The following is a 14,553-nucleotide window of genomic DNA, read 5'->3' on the forward strand; positions in this document are numbered from 1 at the left end:
TTCACTGGCTAATTTAACATTAAAAGCTTCCAGATCTAGCGGGAAGACTGCTGAATTGGCAGCACTGGGCCCACGCAAAGCAACCCTGTTGAGATTGGTGAATATTCGTAATAGTTTGTATATTTACCTCCTTTCATTTGCCGGGCATTTGTTATCTCCTTGCTAGCAGCGAACTAATGGCAACATTGAAAACTAGGTGACCCAAGAGCGTGTTTCCAACCTTGATGCAATTAACCCCTCAGCATCGCAGCAATTTAAAGAGCTTCCTACCCCACGGCCGGATGAGATTTCAATTACGCGCGAATGAAATACATTGATTCACTCAGAGGGTTACTACAAGTACAAGGGTAGCCCGATATTCACGAAATTTTTAATTCCTTATGAAAGAACTATGTACATGCAGATAATTACATATTTGTTTCACATTTCCATAGTAATTTAGTTTCGTGTGATAAGAGTTCAAAGCACTCTTCGAGACAGAGACCCAAGTCACACTCCTGGCAGCAGTACACCGACGTCTTGTTTTCGCCGTCTTTTGAACACACGATACAGAGTCTCTGAGGTTTAGATTTCTCACTCTTGGGTGCTAATTTCCTGATAAAATGTCTTTCCTGCAACCTTGGAACTCTATTATCTGATGCGCGCCGGCCTTGAATATTTCGCTCCCCGCCCGCCCAAGCGAGCATATTTTGTAAACAAACCTTCCATCAGCTGAACCCGATAAGATATCTGCTCAGTGTTTGTCCCTGTGACTTGTTTGAATTACTAGAGAATTTAGGAATCCGAATTCACTGTTTAAAACTCCTGTTTGACCTGTATAATTACTGTATCTGTAGTCTCCTACACAAAATTTCCAAGTAATGGTTCCTCCTCATCGTCACTCTCATCATTTACCGTTGCATGCGCCACAGCCACATCATCTATTTCATTAACACTGCTACTCATACTGCCACTACTACTTCCGACTAAACTTTCATCTGAAAAAAGCAGCAGGACGAAACTGAATGAGGGGAATAACAAACCAACTCGATACATATTTCAGATGAAAGGTCAAGACATCGTCTTTCAAATGAGATATATACAATGAACAACTGGTTTTCGTATCGAATGATAGAAAGCAGCACTAACTGACGCCTACACAGAGCGCTCATGGAGAGTTACAAAAATATTACAAGCTGAGAAATAAAAACAAATACAATAAATAAACCGCACTCTTAATGTAAAATTAGAGCAAAGAACATCACGCGAAAATACACACTTCTCAGATCATCATTTCTTTATTTTATTCCGTGGGAAAGAATTAAGCAGACAGACTTTTAATAAAAGCAGAGATTAGTGCTCAGACTTACTTGACAAGTACTTATCCTTGTAAAACCAACTACATTTTAACGATTATCAGTTCTTATTTACAACACTGATAACCCGAAAATGTCTTCTTGAAAACAAAACAATTTGCATATCCATAACTTCAAAACTCTTAGTGCTATAGCCATAAATGTGAAACCATGTATGGGTCTATACCACGTATAGAGGTTGGCGGCTACAGAAGAAAAGAGGGTCTATACCGCGTATAGAGTTCAGCGCTGAGGGGTTAAAACCCGCACCCCAATTTCTTACTCAAAATTTTAAAAAGAAATACGAAGGGATTTTTCACATAAATACTGTATTTTTCCTGACCGCAAAGTAGGATAAGTTCTTCATAAGTCCCTTAATTGAACAATATTTATATAATTCAGCATCTAAGAATGGAAACCTTCCAAGTCAGATATTTTCTGAAATCGAAATATTTGAATGAGAGATTGAGAATCTCATACATCAAGCTGCTCATTGATGAAAATTAGAATACTGAAATTTACTATCCCTCCAGCAACCAGTTACTAAATCGTGTATATCTGAGTAGGCAGAATTTAGTGTAAAATACTTGTTGGCTGTTGATTATGATAAATATTTTAGATTTAGTTTCCTGTAGAGATGCTTATTTGTCCAAATAAAACAATTATAATCAATATAAAATATCAAAGCCATTTCTTATTAACAGTGCTGATGTACTTATTTTATTATTATTATTATTATTATTATTATTATTATTATTATTATTATTATTATTATTATTATTATTAATTTTATACAGTCATATCAGCACACACTTTATTCAAACATAACCGGTTTTCGGATACTAAGGTCCATCATCAGTGTTTAAAATGTAGCCCTGTTGACATCAACTGTAAAAATGAGAGAGAGAAAAAAAAAAAAAAAAAAAAAAAAAAAAAAAAAAAAAAAAAAAAAGTGTAAAAGTATGAAAATAATACATATAAACTTACAATGTTATTGTAAAATGTATGGACATACTATAGGAAGGGCTTGCTTTTCCTCATGCTCAGGCTGTTGGTCGAGTACTGACAAATGTTCAGCTTTAAGTACGGAACCGCGCTGCACGCACATGATGTTACGCCACCTCAAGGTTTCGTTGGAAGCACCTGATATTATGTCAACTCTGTGACTGTTTCATTTAAAATTTTATCTGGATCCCTTGTCTGTGCCAAAAATATCTCACTGTTTTCACGTGTATTTAATTCAAATCCATAATTACCCTTAAAAATTAAATTCATGTCCTTTTTGATCCCGAAAAAGCTGTGGTTATTGTTGTAAATGTGTTCCGCAAAAGCTGAATATCTGTTGTACTTTATTGCCTTAAAATGTTCTTGATATCTTTGATTTAAGGTTCGCCCAGTTCTTCCTATATAAAACATTTTACAGTCGTCATAAGTGAGCCTGTATACTCCTGAATTGGTATATATATTATTTTTATTGACACTATGTGCATTATATATATGTTCTTATATTTTATTTCTGGTTCGAAAAGCTGTTTTAAGTTGAAATTTCTTAAATATATTTGTGATTTTAAAAACTTGACTTCCAAAATATGTAAATGTTACAAATTGATTACGTTCATGGATTTTCTTTCTTTTCTCATGGTTTTTCTTTTTTTCTCCATTTTCCTTCTTACGTATAATATTGTCTATCATTTCTGGGTTGTAGCCATTTGCTTTAGCAGTTTGTTTTATTATTCTAATTTCTTTCAGTTTGTTTTCATTACTCAGGGTAAGTTTTAATAATCTATTAATATAGCTGTTGTAAGCTGCTTGTTTGTGAGTTCCTGGGTGGCTGGAGTTTTTATTGATGGTGGTGATGGCCTGTGTGGGTTTCCTAAAAATATCGAAATCTATCCTATTGTTGGTTTTTGATAAGTCCAAGAAATTCAACTTTTTATCCATTTCTTTTTTTTTTTGCTAGGGGCTTTACGTCGCACCGACACAGATAGGTCTTATGGCGACGATGGGATAGGAAAGGCCTAGGAGTTGGAAGGAAGCGGCCGTGGCCTTAATTAAGGTACAGCGCCAGAATTTGCCTGGTGTGAAAATGGGAAACCACGGAAAACCATCTTCAGGGCTGCCGATAGTGGGATTCGAACCAACTATCTCCCAGATGCAAGCTCACAGCCCCGCGCCTCTACGCGCACGGCCAACTCGCCCGGTATCGATTTCTTTCTCCATAGTGAATTTAATGTTGCTGTCAAGCAAATTCAAACAACCCAGAAATGTTTCGGGAGTAATGAGGTCTCTATTTAAAAATACTACCATGTCGTCAACAAAATGGACCCATAATTTTATTTGTTTCTGATATGTGTTCAAGATTATTTAAATAAATAAATAGATAAATCGATAATCCTCTGGAGTACAGACGCTACAAGTTTGAATCTTTCGCCACTGATGCCGTTGGGGTCTTCACTAGAGATGGGCGGTATTTAACATAACAGTTAAGATAACTGTTCCAGGCTGGTAACATGTTACCAGAATAACATGTTACTCAGTTAACCCTGTTATATTTGTAACAGGTAGCTGTTCTTCCTCAACCCTTCATTATTTCATTAGTCATTCCGTCATTCTACATTACTTGATAATTACTGAAGTTATTTTAGTTCATTACAACTTAGCATGGTTCTTGATTGAATCCCGTGAACTTGGAACACTGTTCCACCGTAACAAGTTTTCTGCTGAGGTAAAAACCGAAGCGCACGTCCTAATATGTTTCGTTGTTATTCTATGGAACATTGTTCCATTGCAATGAGAGTTCTGTTCAGGTAACAGTCTGAGCTCTGTGGAACACTGTTCCATTGCAATGAATGTTCTCTCGAGGTAACAGCCTAAGCTCTATGGAACACTGTTCCATCGCAATGAATGTTCTGTCAAGGCAACAGCCTAAGCTCTGTGGAACACTGTTCCACCACAACCGAGTATTACGTCCAGGTAACAGCCACAGTATTATAATTTCTGAAGCGTATCATTATTCTGTAAAGTCGTAACGTTTCAAAAGAACTCGGCTGAGGTTTATTATGAATAAAAGGTCGAACACTGGTTAGCGTACATAAAGGCATATTTCTCAGTGAGGGGCAATGTCAATATGATATACGTGATCAAGGCTGTTTTAAGTCTGCCGGGCTGAGTGGCTCGGACAATTGAGGCGCTAACTTGGCAGGTTCGATCCTGGCAGTCCGGTGGTATTTGAAGGTGCTCAAATACGTCAGCCTTGTGTCGACAGATTTACTGGCAGGTAACAGAACTCCTGCGGGACTAAATTCCGGCACCTTGGCGTCTCCAAAAACCGTGAAATTAGTTAGTGGGGCATAAAGCTAATAACATTATTGTATTTAAGTCTACAGTCACTTGTTTCAAAATTCCCAATCTAAATCTGGGAGCCCATTCAAACTCAGCCTCTTCAATTTCTACTGGTACTTACAATGTAACGAAGATGACTCTGCATCAGTTAGGGCCTGCTATTCCGTCAGTTTTTAATGGAAATGTTGGAACAGTCATTGGCATTATACCCACAGCATTCACAGGCGAAACCCCCAGTCATCTCAATCACCACCAAAACCTGTCACAGGGAAACAGACATCCGTTATTTTTAAAACATTCATCCTAATAAATTTGTTCCTAAAACGGGTGGTCTTGTTCCAGTGTGTGATATTTTGTATTGCCTTCTTCTTGATTTACTGATCGCCAAATGTGATCTTAACTCTTTCGCTGCGCAAGTCGACTTTTGTCGACTTACATCCCTATAGCATTCACTGCGGTAATCGACTTTTGTCGACTTGGTACTTTCCTGCTATAATTTCCGCGCGCTTCTTCACTAAAGGCCCATTTAATAATACAAATATCTATAGTCATGTATTCACTATGTACTAAGCATTGTTTGAAAACTTTGCCGCCAATACTGGACCTATGTTTATTTGTTATCCTTCACCTGCCCGCCCGCCAACATCCCTGTCATCTGTCTGGCCGATAGCAGGCTTCACTCAGTAGCTATGAGCGCGCGAAACAACATTAGTAATGGAAGTGATGAAATCTTCTATCTTTTAGTTGCCGATTCTGATTCAGACTGTTCGGTAAATTTGGACAATGAAACAAGTGATGATGTGCATAGTGATTGTTCGGAAGAAAGTGCCAACGAGGAAGATCTTCATTTTGTTTCGGACTAGTGGGATATTTGTGATAACATTGAAACTGCACTAATGAAAGAATATTGTACAAATGCTTTAAAAGAGGGCAATTAATGCTCCTGACTTCAGAAATTCCGCCATAATGGGACTTCTACGAGAGTATCAGCGAAGTCCGCCGGCGAAACGAGGAAGAACTTACGATTACATACCTCAAGCGCGCCTGACGGAGAGGCATTTTCTTGGGGAGCAACAGGACAAGAGTCACAAACATAATTGCGTTGCTTGTTCCATATTACCAGAAAAATGTTCAAAGAAAAGAAAGGGACTGTGCAAGAGAAAACAGACAGTATTTTTTGTAAGAAATGCCCAGGACAGCATGCAATGTGTCCAGTTCCATGTTTGGAGATATATCACAGTAATGTGTGTTTCAAGGTCAAATGTCACTGCTAGTTTGCCAAAGTTGAGTTAAAAATGGTGCAATGGTGATGAATGTCATTGACCTTGAAAAAAATAAAGTTTTAGTTCATTTGGAAAATACGAAAAAAATTACATTTTTCTGTAAGTGTTCTGTTGAAAAATAGCGCAGCGAAAGAGTTAAAGTATGATTGTCAATTGAAGAATTTGATTACGCATATTGTGCGGTTTGTTAATTGTTTCAACTTATTTTTGTGTGCTATTTCGAGACCTGATTTTCACAATAAAAGGCATTTATAACCATTTCTAATCTATGCCATATTCACTTTATGTTCACTGATTTTACGTGTGATTATTGCTTTTTTAAACGGGCTTTATGTTGCACCGACGCAGATAAGTATTTTGGCGAAGATCAGAGAGGAAAGGGCTAGGAGTGGGAAGGAATTGGCCGTGGCCTTAAATAAGGTACAGGCCAAGCATTTGCCTGGCGTGAAAATGGGAAACCACGGAAAGCCATATTCAGGGCTGCCGATCGACTATCCAGTATCCACTACCCACTATCTCCCGGATGCAAGCTCAAAGCCACACGCACGCCTAACCGCACGGCCAACTCTCCCGATGGTCTAGTGAAAAGGGCGAGCCAAGTGTACAAATAAAATGCTTCCTAGATTCAGTTTTGTCCTATTTCTGTATCATATATTTTTATCGGCAGCAATCAATTGAAACCGTCATGTCGCGGCTATCAGTGGAGGCGTTTCCAGTCATTTTCACACCCAATTCATACAGCTGTTGGTTTAGTATACTATGCTACACGTGGCTGTGTGGTCAGAGACTGCCCCTTCCACTGACAGCGCTGTATCACTCACCCATCAAGATATCTGGCGCCTACTAGTAACAACTTCGTTAAGTAACATTATGCTTTGCTAGTTTTGGAACATGTTATTTCTATAACTTGTTTCTGGAACATGTTATCTCAGTGAAACTGGAATGTTGGAACATGTTATTGGAAAATAACAGTTTAGCCCACCTCTGTTCTTCACCCATACCCTGGGCTTGGGCCCTCCATATTTGTGAGCCCTGGAGAGAATATTTATTCTTTACCGATCCGTATTGGTAGAATTAATATCTTCTGGGCCACATGTCTCTCAGTAACATCCACAGATGTTCCCCTCAACTCAGTGTCAGAAGTTTGTCAAGTACATCGTTTGTCGTAAGGCTAAACAAGATTAAGAATATAGTTTACAACATTGTGCTATTCAATGCTTTTCTGCCATACTACATTATGAGACGAATGAACTTGGTGTCGTCAAGTCTTTTATCACAGACTCATTTTAATGTGTTCTCTTCATTTTTAGATGTTTGTGTGTATTTTAGTATTGTGCCTATTTTTAAATATGTATAGCTGATGATAGCCCAAGTGGCTGAAATAATATAATAATAATAATAATAATAATAATAATAATAATAATAATAATAATAATAATAATAATAATAATAATAATAATAATAATAATATAACTGACTATTATGAGGAATAGTCACATTAGCATTAGCCTTGTATTGAATAGGTGGATCCATTTCACTCTATATGAATGTAGATTTAACAAAAAAACGATTTTGGTCTAAATCTTAAAATCTGCGTTGATATTTTTCAGGTGGCACTGATCTTGCCCGTCCTCTGGATTTACTCACGGAGACCCGAGTTCCAACATTTTCAAAAGTCTTCAAAAGAACTAAAACACATTCCAGAGCTGTAAATAAAGATGGAGTCATTGCAGATGACACTCTCATGGCAATATTGTACTTCCTGTTCCCAGATGCCGCAGATAATGCAGTGAGTAGAAATTACCCTTGAGAATTCGTTTACTAAACTAGTGATATGTTAAACATCATCATCAGTTTTCCACTCCAGTTGCCCGGGTGTGGTTTATGAGCTCTCTCCACTTCTGTCTGTCCATGTACCACTCTTCTCTCAAGACGACATCCCAGCTGACTTCTCTTGTTCCTATGTCCTCCTTCACTTGGTCCAGCCATCTCTTCCTAGGTCTTCCTACCGGTCGTTTTCCGGCCACGACTGTGTGTAGCCATTGTTTTGCTGTCCTACTATCGTCCATTCGTTTGACATGGCCAAACCATTTCAAACAGGCCTTTGTCACTTTTTCATTCAGGGATGGGTACACACCAGCTTCCTCCCTTATTCTTTCATTCCTTACCCTGTCCCTTTTTATCTTCTGTACCACAGTTCGTAGGAACATTTCTGCGGCTTGTAGTTTGCTATCCACTTGTTGGGTTGTTGTGCAGGTTTCTAGGCCATATGTTATTATGGGGGTGAAGTATGATTGGAATAGAATCTTAAGGGAACTTGTTCGTTCCAGAGGAGGTTCCGAACTTGATGGTAAAACTGAGCTGATTTTTGAATGTGGTTGTTAATCTCATGCTGTATTGTGTTATCACTTGAAATGATGCACCCAAGATATTTATATTGGTCTACTATTTCCAGCTGTGTACCTTCCAGCATTATTTTCCTTTCTTCTTCTGTCTATTGACAGACATAGTAACAGTTTTCAATTTATTTATTGTTAATCCGTGTGCTTTCAAATGTTCATTCCAGGTGTTCAGCCTCTCTTGGACTTCCTTCTCTGTATTTCCCCAAATTACTACATCATATGCAAATGCATTGATGTCCATATTGTTCTTCTGCTTAATTTCTTTCATGACTTCATCCAGGACAGTGATAAAAAGTAAGGGTGTTGCACTGCTTTGGTGGTTTGGAACCAATCAGAATTACCGTTTCCTATCTGTACGCAACTGCAGCAGTCTTCGTAAAGCATTTTAACTTTATGGATAAGCCCTTTGGGTACATTTTTCTTTCTTAAGCATTCCCATATAGTCTTCCTTGGAACACTATCAAATGCTTTTTCAAGATCCAAAAACACTAGTGTTAAGTCTTTGCCCTTCTCCCATTGCTTTTCTAACAGTATTCTAAGTGCAAATATGAGATCGGTAGTTGATCGGTGTTCTCTGAATCCATATTGTTCTTCCTGTAGTTGTGGTTATATTATTTTCCTTAGCCTTTTTTCAAGTATTTTCTCAAATATTTTCAAACCATGAGACAATAAAGTGATCCCTCTATAATTGCTACATTTCTTCTGGCTTCCTTTTTTGAAGAGAGATATTATTATTCCCTTTTTCCAATCATCTGGGACTTTCCTATCCTTCCATATTGCATTAATTACTCTATGAAGCCACTGTATTCCTATTGCACCAGTTGTTTTGATCATATTTGCACTGACTTCATCAAATCCTGTTGATCTTTCTTTGGGCATACTATTAAGGGCCGTCTCTACTTCCTTCCGTGTTGGCGGGCTCTCTTGGTCAGGCTCATCATTGCAGCTTAAACTGACCTGCGTGGTTACATCATTGGAGTCTTTCCCAGTACTGTTGTATAAATTATCAAAATAGGATTTCATGATCTTCCTTATTTCTATCTCTTCCCTAACTATGTTACCATCTTGTTCCTCTATTGCTGTTATGTATTCATTGTCTCTTCTTATATTTCGTATTGTTCGGTAAAGTAGTTTAGAATTAGCTTTGCTGTCTTGCTCTAGTTTGTCTGTGAAATCAGACCAAGCTTTCTGTTTTTCTTCGGCCACAATTTTCTTTACTCGTAGCTTCTGATCTCTGTATTTCTGCTGCAGTTTGTTTACTCTAGATTCATTCCTTTGACTTCCTTTTTTCATTTCTTTGTTTCTGGCTTTCCTGGATTCATTTTTCGCTTTCACAGCAATCTTCACCCGATTGTTCCACCAAGGAGTTTCTTTTGCCTTCATTTTGCTATTAGTTTTACCACAAACAAACTTCTACTGCAGCTCGACAATGCTTTCTTTGAATCTAGTCCACTCGATGTTGCCTTCTTGTAATGCATCTGATGGTAATTTATTGGTCAATTTTTTTGTGTATTCAACTTGTTTCTCTGCCTTCTTTAACTCCCATGTCTTGATTTTTGGTTTCCTGTATTTCTGAGGTCTATAAATTTCATTGTGCTTTATTGTTGTGAGGAGAAGTTTGTGGTCACTGTCCAGGCTTTCACTTGATATTTTCCTTTTTTTTCTATAGCTTCTTCTAAATCAGTTTGGAATTTTTCGTTTTCCTCTTCGTTACAGCCAATCTGTGGGGCATACACCTGGACTGCTGTCAGCACACTCTTGTTAAGAGAGATGCTCAACTTAATAATTCTTTCATTAACATATATTACCTCACTGATGACATCAATGTCCTCTCTTAATATAAAACCTACACCATTGTTGGCTTCTGTTTTATTTCCATTCCAATGTAGTTTGTATCCATTTCTTAGCTTTCTTGTTCTTCTTCCCTTCCACTTTGCCTCACTCAGGCCAAGAATACAGAGGTTCCTCCTTTCCATCATATCTATCAGCTCCTCGCTTCTGCCAGTCAGGGTCAGGATATTTAATGTTCCAATTCTGTGTTTAGGACTCTTTCTTTTGGGCTTCTTCTCAGAACATCGTACTTGGACATCAGCCTTACGGTCATCATACGTTGCAGATGTTTGAGAAGATGTGTCTATCTGGTATTTTTGCGTTCCGAGGCTGGACTGTAATGGGATGTAATTGATGATATTCTAAGGTTTGATAAACATCTCAGGAAGTTGTAGAAAAAGAAGATTAATTTTGTGTCTGTGTTTCTAAGGGCCAGTTTTTAAAATAGTTGTTTCTGGAGACGTAAAGCCACTAGGAAAAAAGATATAGGAATCAGAAAGATGTTTTTGAAGATTTTCATCTGGAGGGTGGCATTGTATGGAAGTGAAACATGGATGATAACTAGCTCAGAAAGAAAGAGAATAGAAGATTTTAGAATGTGGTGTTACAGAAGAATGTTGAAGGTGAGATGGGTATACCGGGCGAGTTGGCCATGCAGTTAGCGGCGTGCAACTGTGACCTTGCATCCGGGAGATAGTGGGTTTGAATCCCACTGTCGACAGCCCTGAAGATGGTTTTCCGTGGTTTCCCATTTTTGCACCAGGCAAATGCTGGGGCTGTACCCTAATTAATGCCATGCCCGCTTCCTTCCAACTCCTAGCCCTTTCCTGTCTCATCATCGCCATAAGACCTATCTGTGTCGGTGCGATGTAAAGCCACTAGCGAAAAAAGAAAGAGATGGGTAGATAGAATCATGAATGAAGAGATACTGAATCAAATTGGTGAGGGATCGGTTTATCTAAATTTGACCAGAAGAAGAGATAGTATGATAGGGCACATCATAAGACACCCAGGACTTGTACAGTTGGTTTTTGAGGGAAGTGTAGGTGGTAAGAACGGAAGGGGTAGACCAATATACGAATATGTCAAGCAGATTAGAGCAGGTGTAGGATGTATTAGTTACATAGAAATGAAAAGGTTAGCACAAGATAGGGTGGTATGGAGAGCTGCATCAAACCAGTCTATGGACTGATGACTCAAACAACAACAAACAGGTCCTTTATATCTGGATCACATTCTATGTACATCAGACATATCTTCAGAAATGTCATGCAGTAGACCCAGCAACTGATGGTTTATGAGATATGTTTACTGTACTGTGACAAGCTGATGAAAGATAGCACACTACCGAGCTCGATAGCTGCAGTCGCTTAAGTGCGGGCAGTATCCAGTATTCGGGAGATAGTAGGTTCGAACCCCACTGTCGGCAGCCCTGAAAATGGTTTTCTGTGGTTTCCCATTTTCACACCAGGCAAATGCTGGGGCTGTACCTTAATTAAGGCCACAGCCGCTTCCTTCCCACTCCTAGCCCTTTCCTGTCCCATCGTCGCCATAAGACCTATCTGTGTCGGTGCGACGTAAAGCAAGTAGCAAAAAAAAAAAAAAAAAAGATAGCACTACTGGAGATGTAGCGGAAATAATGCTCGTACAATTCATAATATATCAGAGTTCCATTTTTTAGTTTTTGAACAGTACCATTGTTGATAGGATTATGAGCAGACGATTATATCTCAACGAGAGATATATGTTAAAATACATTTTATTATGATAATTAATACAGCGGTCAAAATGACCGCTCTGGCGGTAGTAGGTATACCCATTACTAACACTCCATCCATTGATGCAAAATTAATTATATTTAATATGGATTTTCCTGACCACTAATCAGGAAAATTCACTGCAGCTCGATATCCTACAGTAAAAACTGTAGTCAGAATTGAGTTTGGAAGATGTATAGTGGTCATTTTGACCGCTCCAGTGGTTCTAGTGTTAATATTAAGTTCTGCTGGATCCTTCTCTACCTGCTGGATCCACAGCGATCCAGTGGCTTTACCCTTGCTGATTACTTTGAAGATCTTATAGGACAGCCTGTGGGAATCCATTCTATACAGGTGTCCGTAGAAAGCAAGCCATTTTCTTCTGATGGCATCTTTGAGGGTTTCTTGGTGTTGGTAGAGTTCACAGTTTGGTTAGTACCATCACCTTCCATCTGATAGGATCCTTTGTCCTACTATCTTTCTCAGGAACTTTCTTTCTTGTACTTCGAGGGCTCTTTGTGGGGTCTCAGATAGGCGCTCGCTGCGTAGAGGACTGATGGTCTGACTTTGACATTCATTTATAGGTGTTTTGAGGCGTACAGTTTTCTGCAGGCAGGGTATGCCTTGTCTAGTTTGATTCTCCTCTGCTCAAGACCAACCATTTAACTAAGGTCTTCTGAAATCCACTCTCTAAGGTAGTTTACAGTTTTGGCTCTCTAGATGTGCTTGGTGTCACTGACTCCCATTGTTTCAGGGGGGTCTTTTATATTGGTAATGAACTCGGTCTTAACCGATGTTGATCAGGAGACCTGTTTTAGCCACTATTGAATGTAATATTTGGAGTTGCATAGTAGCTTTTTGCACGTTGTTTGCTAGTAAGGTCTGGTCATCAGCAAAGACCAGACATGGGATCCTTAGGTCGTCTGCTTTGACCCCCATTCTTAATCCGGTGTTCACTGGAAGGGTTCTGGTCCATTCCATGATGATGTTTTCCAGGGCGCAGTTAAATAATATGCATGAGATCCCATCTCCTTGCCTCGCCCCTGTTTTGATTGGGAGGCTCTCCAAGAGGACGGCTTGCACTAACCTGTTTATTTTGTCGCTGAAACCTAGTTCCCTTAGGGTTTCGAAGAGAGTTGTTTCATCCATGGAGTCATATGCTTTCTGGAAGTCAACGAAGGTAACTACCCACTGTCTGGCTCGCTTTTTGGTATATTGGAGAATGATCTTGTGATTTTGTATCTGTATTTATTTATTTATTTATTTATTTATTTACTTATTTATTTATTTATTTATTTATTTATTTATTTATTTATTTATTTATTTATTTATTTATTTATTTATTTATTTATTTATTTATTTTTTATTTATTTCAGAAGAAACCATATGCTGATAGCAATGAGAATCAAGCTGCAGGCGAGAACAGACTGGGTGAAGTAAGTACATTTCATGTTGTACTGACGTAGGTTTCCATGGCAGGCATGGAATAGATTATTATTATTTTATGTGCTGCTCTGCCATGGTTGCAATGTTTGGGAGTGGCTATGTGGTGGAACCTGTGACCTAAACACTTGATGAAAAGGTGGAGCCTTGATATAAACACTCTGTGAAAAGTGTATTGATAAGTGTTCTTATTTATATGTTCTTTGAAAATAAATAATTAAAGTAATCACGTAAGAAGAACACGGGGTCTCTGTTGTGCTCTCTCTTTCACGTCTACATGACAGGCTGTGTTTTATCTATGATACACAAGCCAGGACAGTGGTCATGTAAGAAGAGTCAACACAGGTAGACCTTCAGATTATCTTGAGATGATTTACCATGAGACTAGGGTCTGTCTAACAGTCTGAAGTATAATTATTTTCACATTTTATACTTTTTTAAAATTGAAACAGTACTTGAATGATCACTTGATTCTTCTGTGGCTTTGACATATGTCTTTCACTGCTGCACCTCAAGTTGAATTCTTAATGTCTGTGAAGGTTGTACAGAGTTCAGATAAGTTTACTCTGGGATCTCCATTTTTCTCTTCTACCTTTATTCCTACAGTTTAAAAAAAAAAGGAAACTTTCATCAGCTTATCCCAGGTATTCCTGGGGTCACTGGAGCCACCCAGGTTAATTTTGGTTTTGGTTGGGGGTTTAAGACCAGATGTTCTCCCTGACACCACATGTTTCGTCCCAGAATCGAACAGGATTCAAACCTCAGCTTTTTTTTTTTTTTTTTGCAAGCTGCTTTACGTCGCACCGACACAGACAGGTCTTATGGCGACGATGGGATAGGAAATGGCTAGGAGTGGGAAGGAAGCGCCCGTGGCCTTAATTAAGGTACAGCCCCGGCATTTGCCTGGTGTGAAAATGGGAAACCACGGAAAACCATCTTCAGGGCTGCCCGACAGTGGGGTTCGAACCCACTATCTCCCGAATATTGGATACTGGCTGCACTTAAGCGACTGGAGCTATCGAGCTCGGTCCTCAGCCTTCTTGGTAGGAAGCCAGCAGCTAAACCACTGAGCTAACCATGCCCTCTTTTATTCCTGATGATTAGGAAAGTGTGTGTGTCAATGTGGTGAAGGCTAGTTTTGTGTGTGATATGTGAGCTGGAG

General features: G+C 38.8%; 1 protein-coding gene across 1 annotated transcript in view; it reads left to right on the forward strand.

Moving 5' to 3' along the window:
• Positions 1 to 14,553, forward strand: part of Rab3GAP1 (RAB3 GTPase activating protein subunit 1) — a 452,945-nt gene that overhangs the window by 61,956 nt on the left and 376,436 nt on the right. Inside the window, exons 6-7 of the mRNA XM_067151789.2 lie at positions 7,570 to 7,748; positions 13,325 to 13,384. Coding sequence (XP_067007890.2) covers positions 7,570 to 7,748; positions 13,325 to 13,384 — 239 coding nt within the window. The remainder of the gene's footprint in view (positions 1 to 7,569; positions 7,749 to 13,324; positions 13,385 to 14,553) is intronic.

Source organism: Anabrus simplex, chromosome 7 (genome assembly GCF_040414725.1).
Source record: "Anabrus simplex isolate iqAnaSimp1 chromosome 7, ASM4041472v1, whole genome shotgun sequence".
In the NCBI taxonomy this organism is placed as follows: Eukaryota; Metazoa; Arthropoda; class Insecta; order Orthoptera; family Tettigoniidae; genus Anabrus; species Anabrus simplex.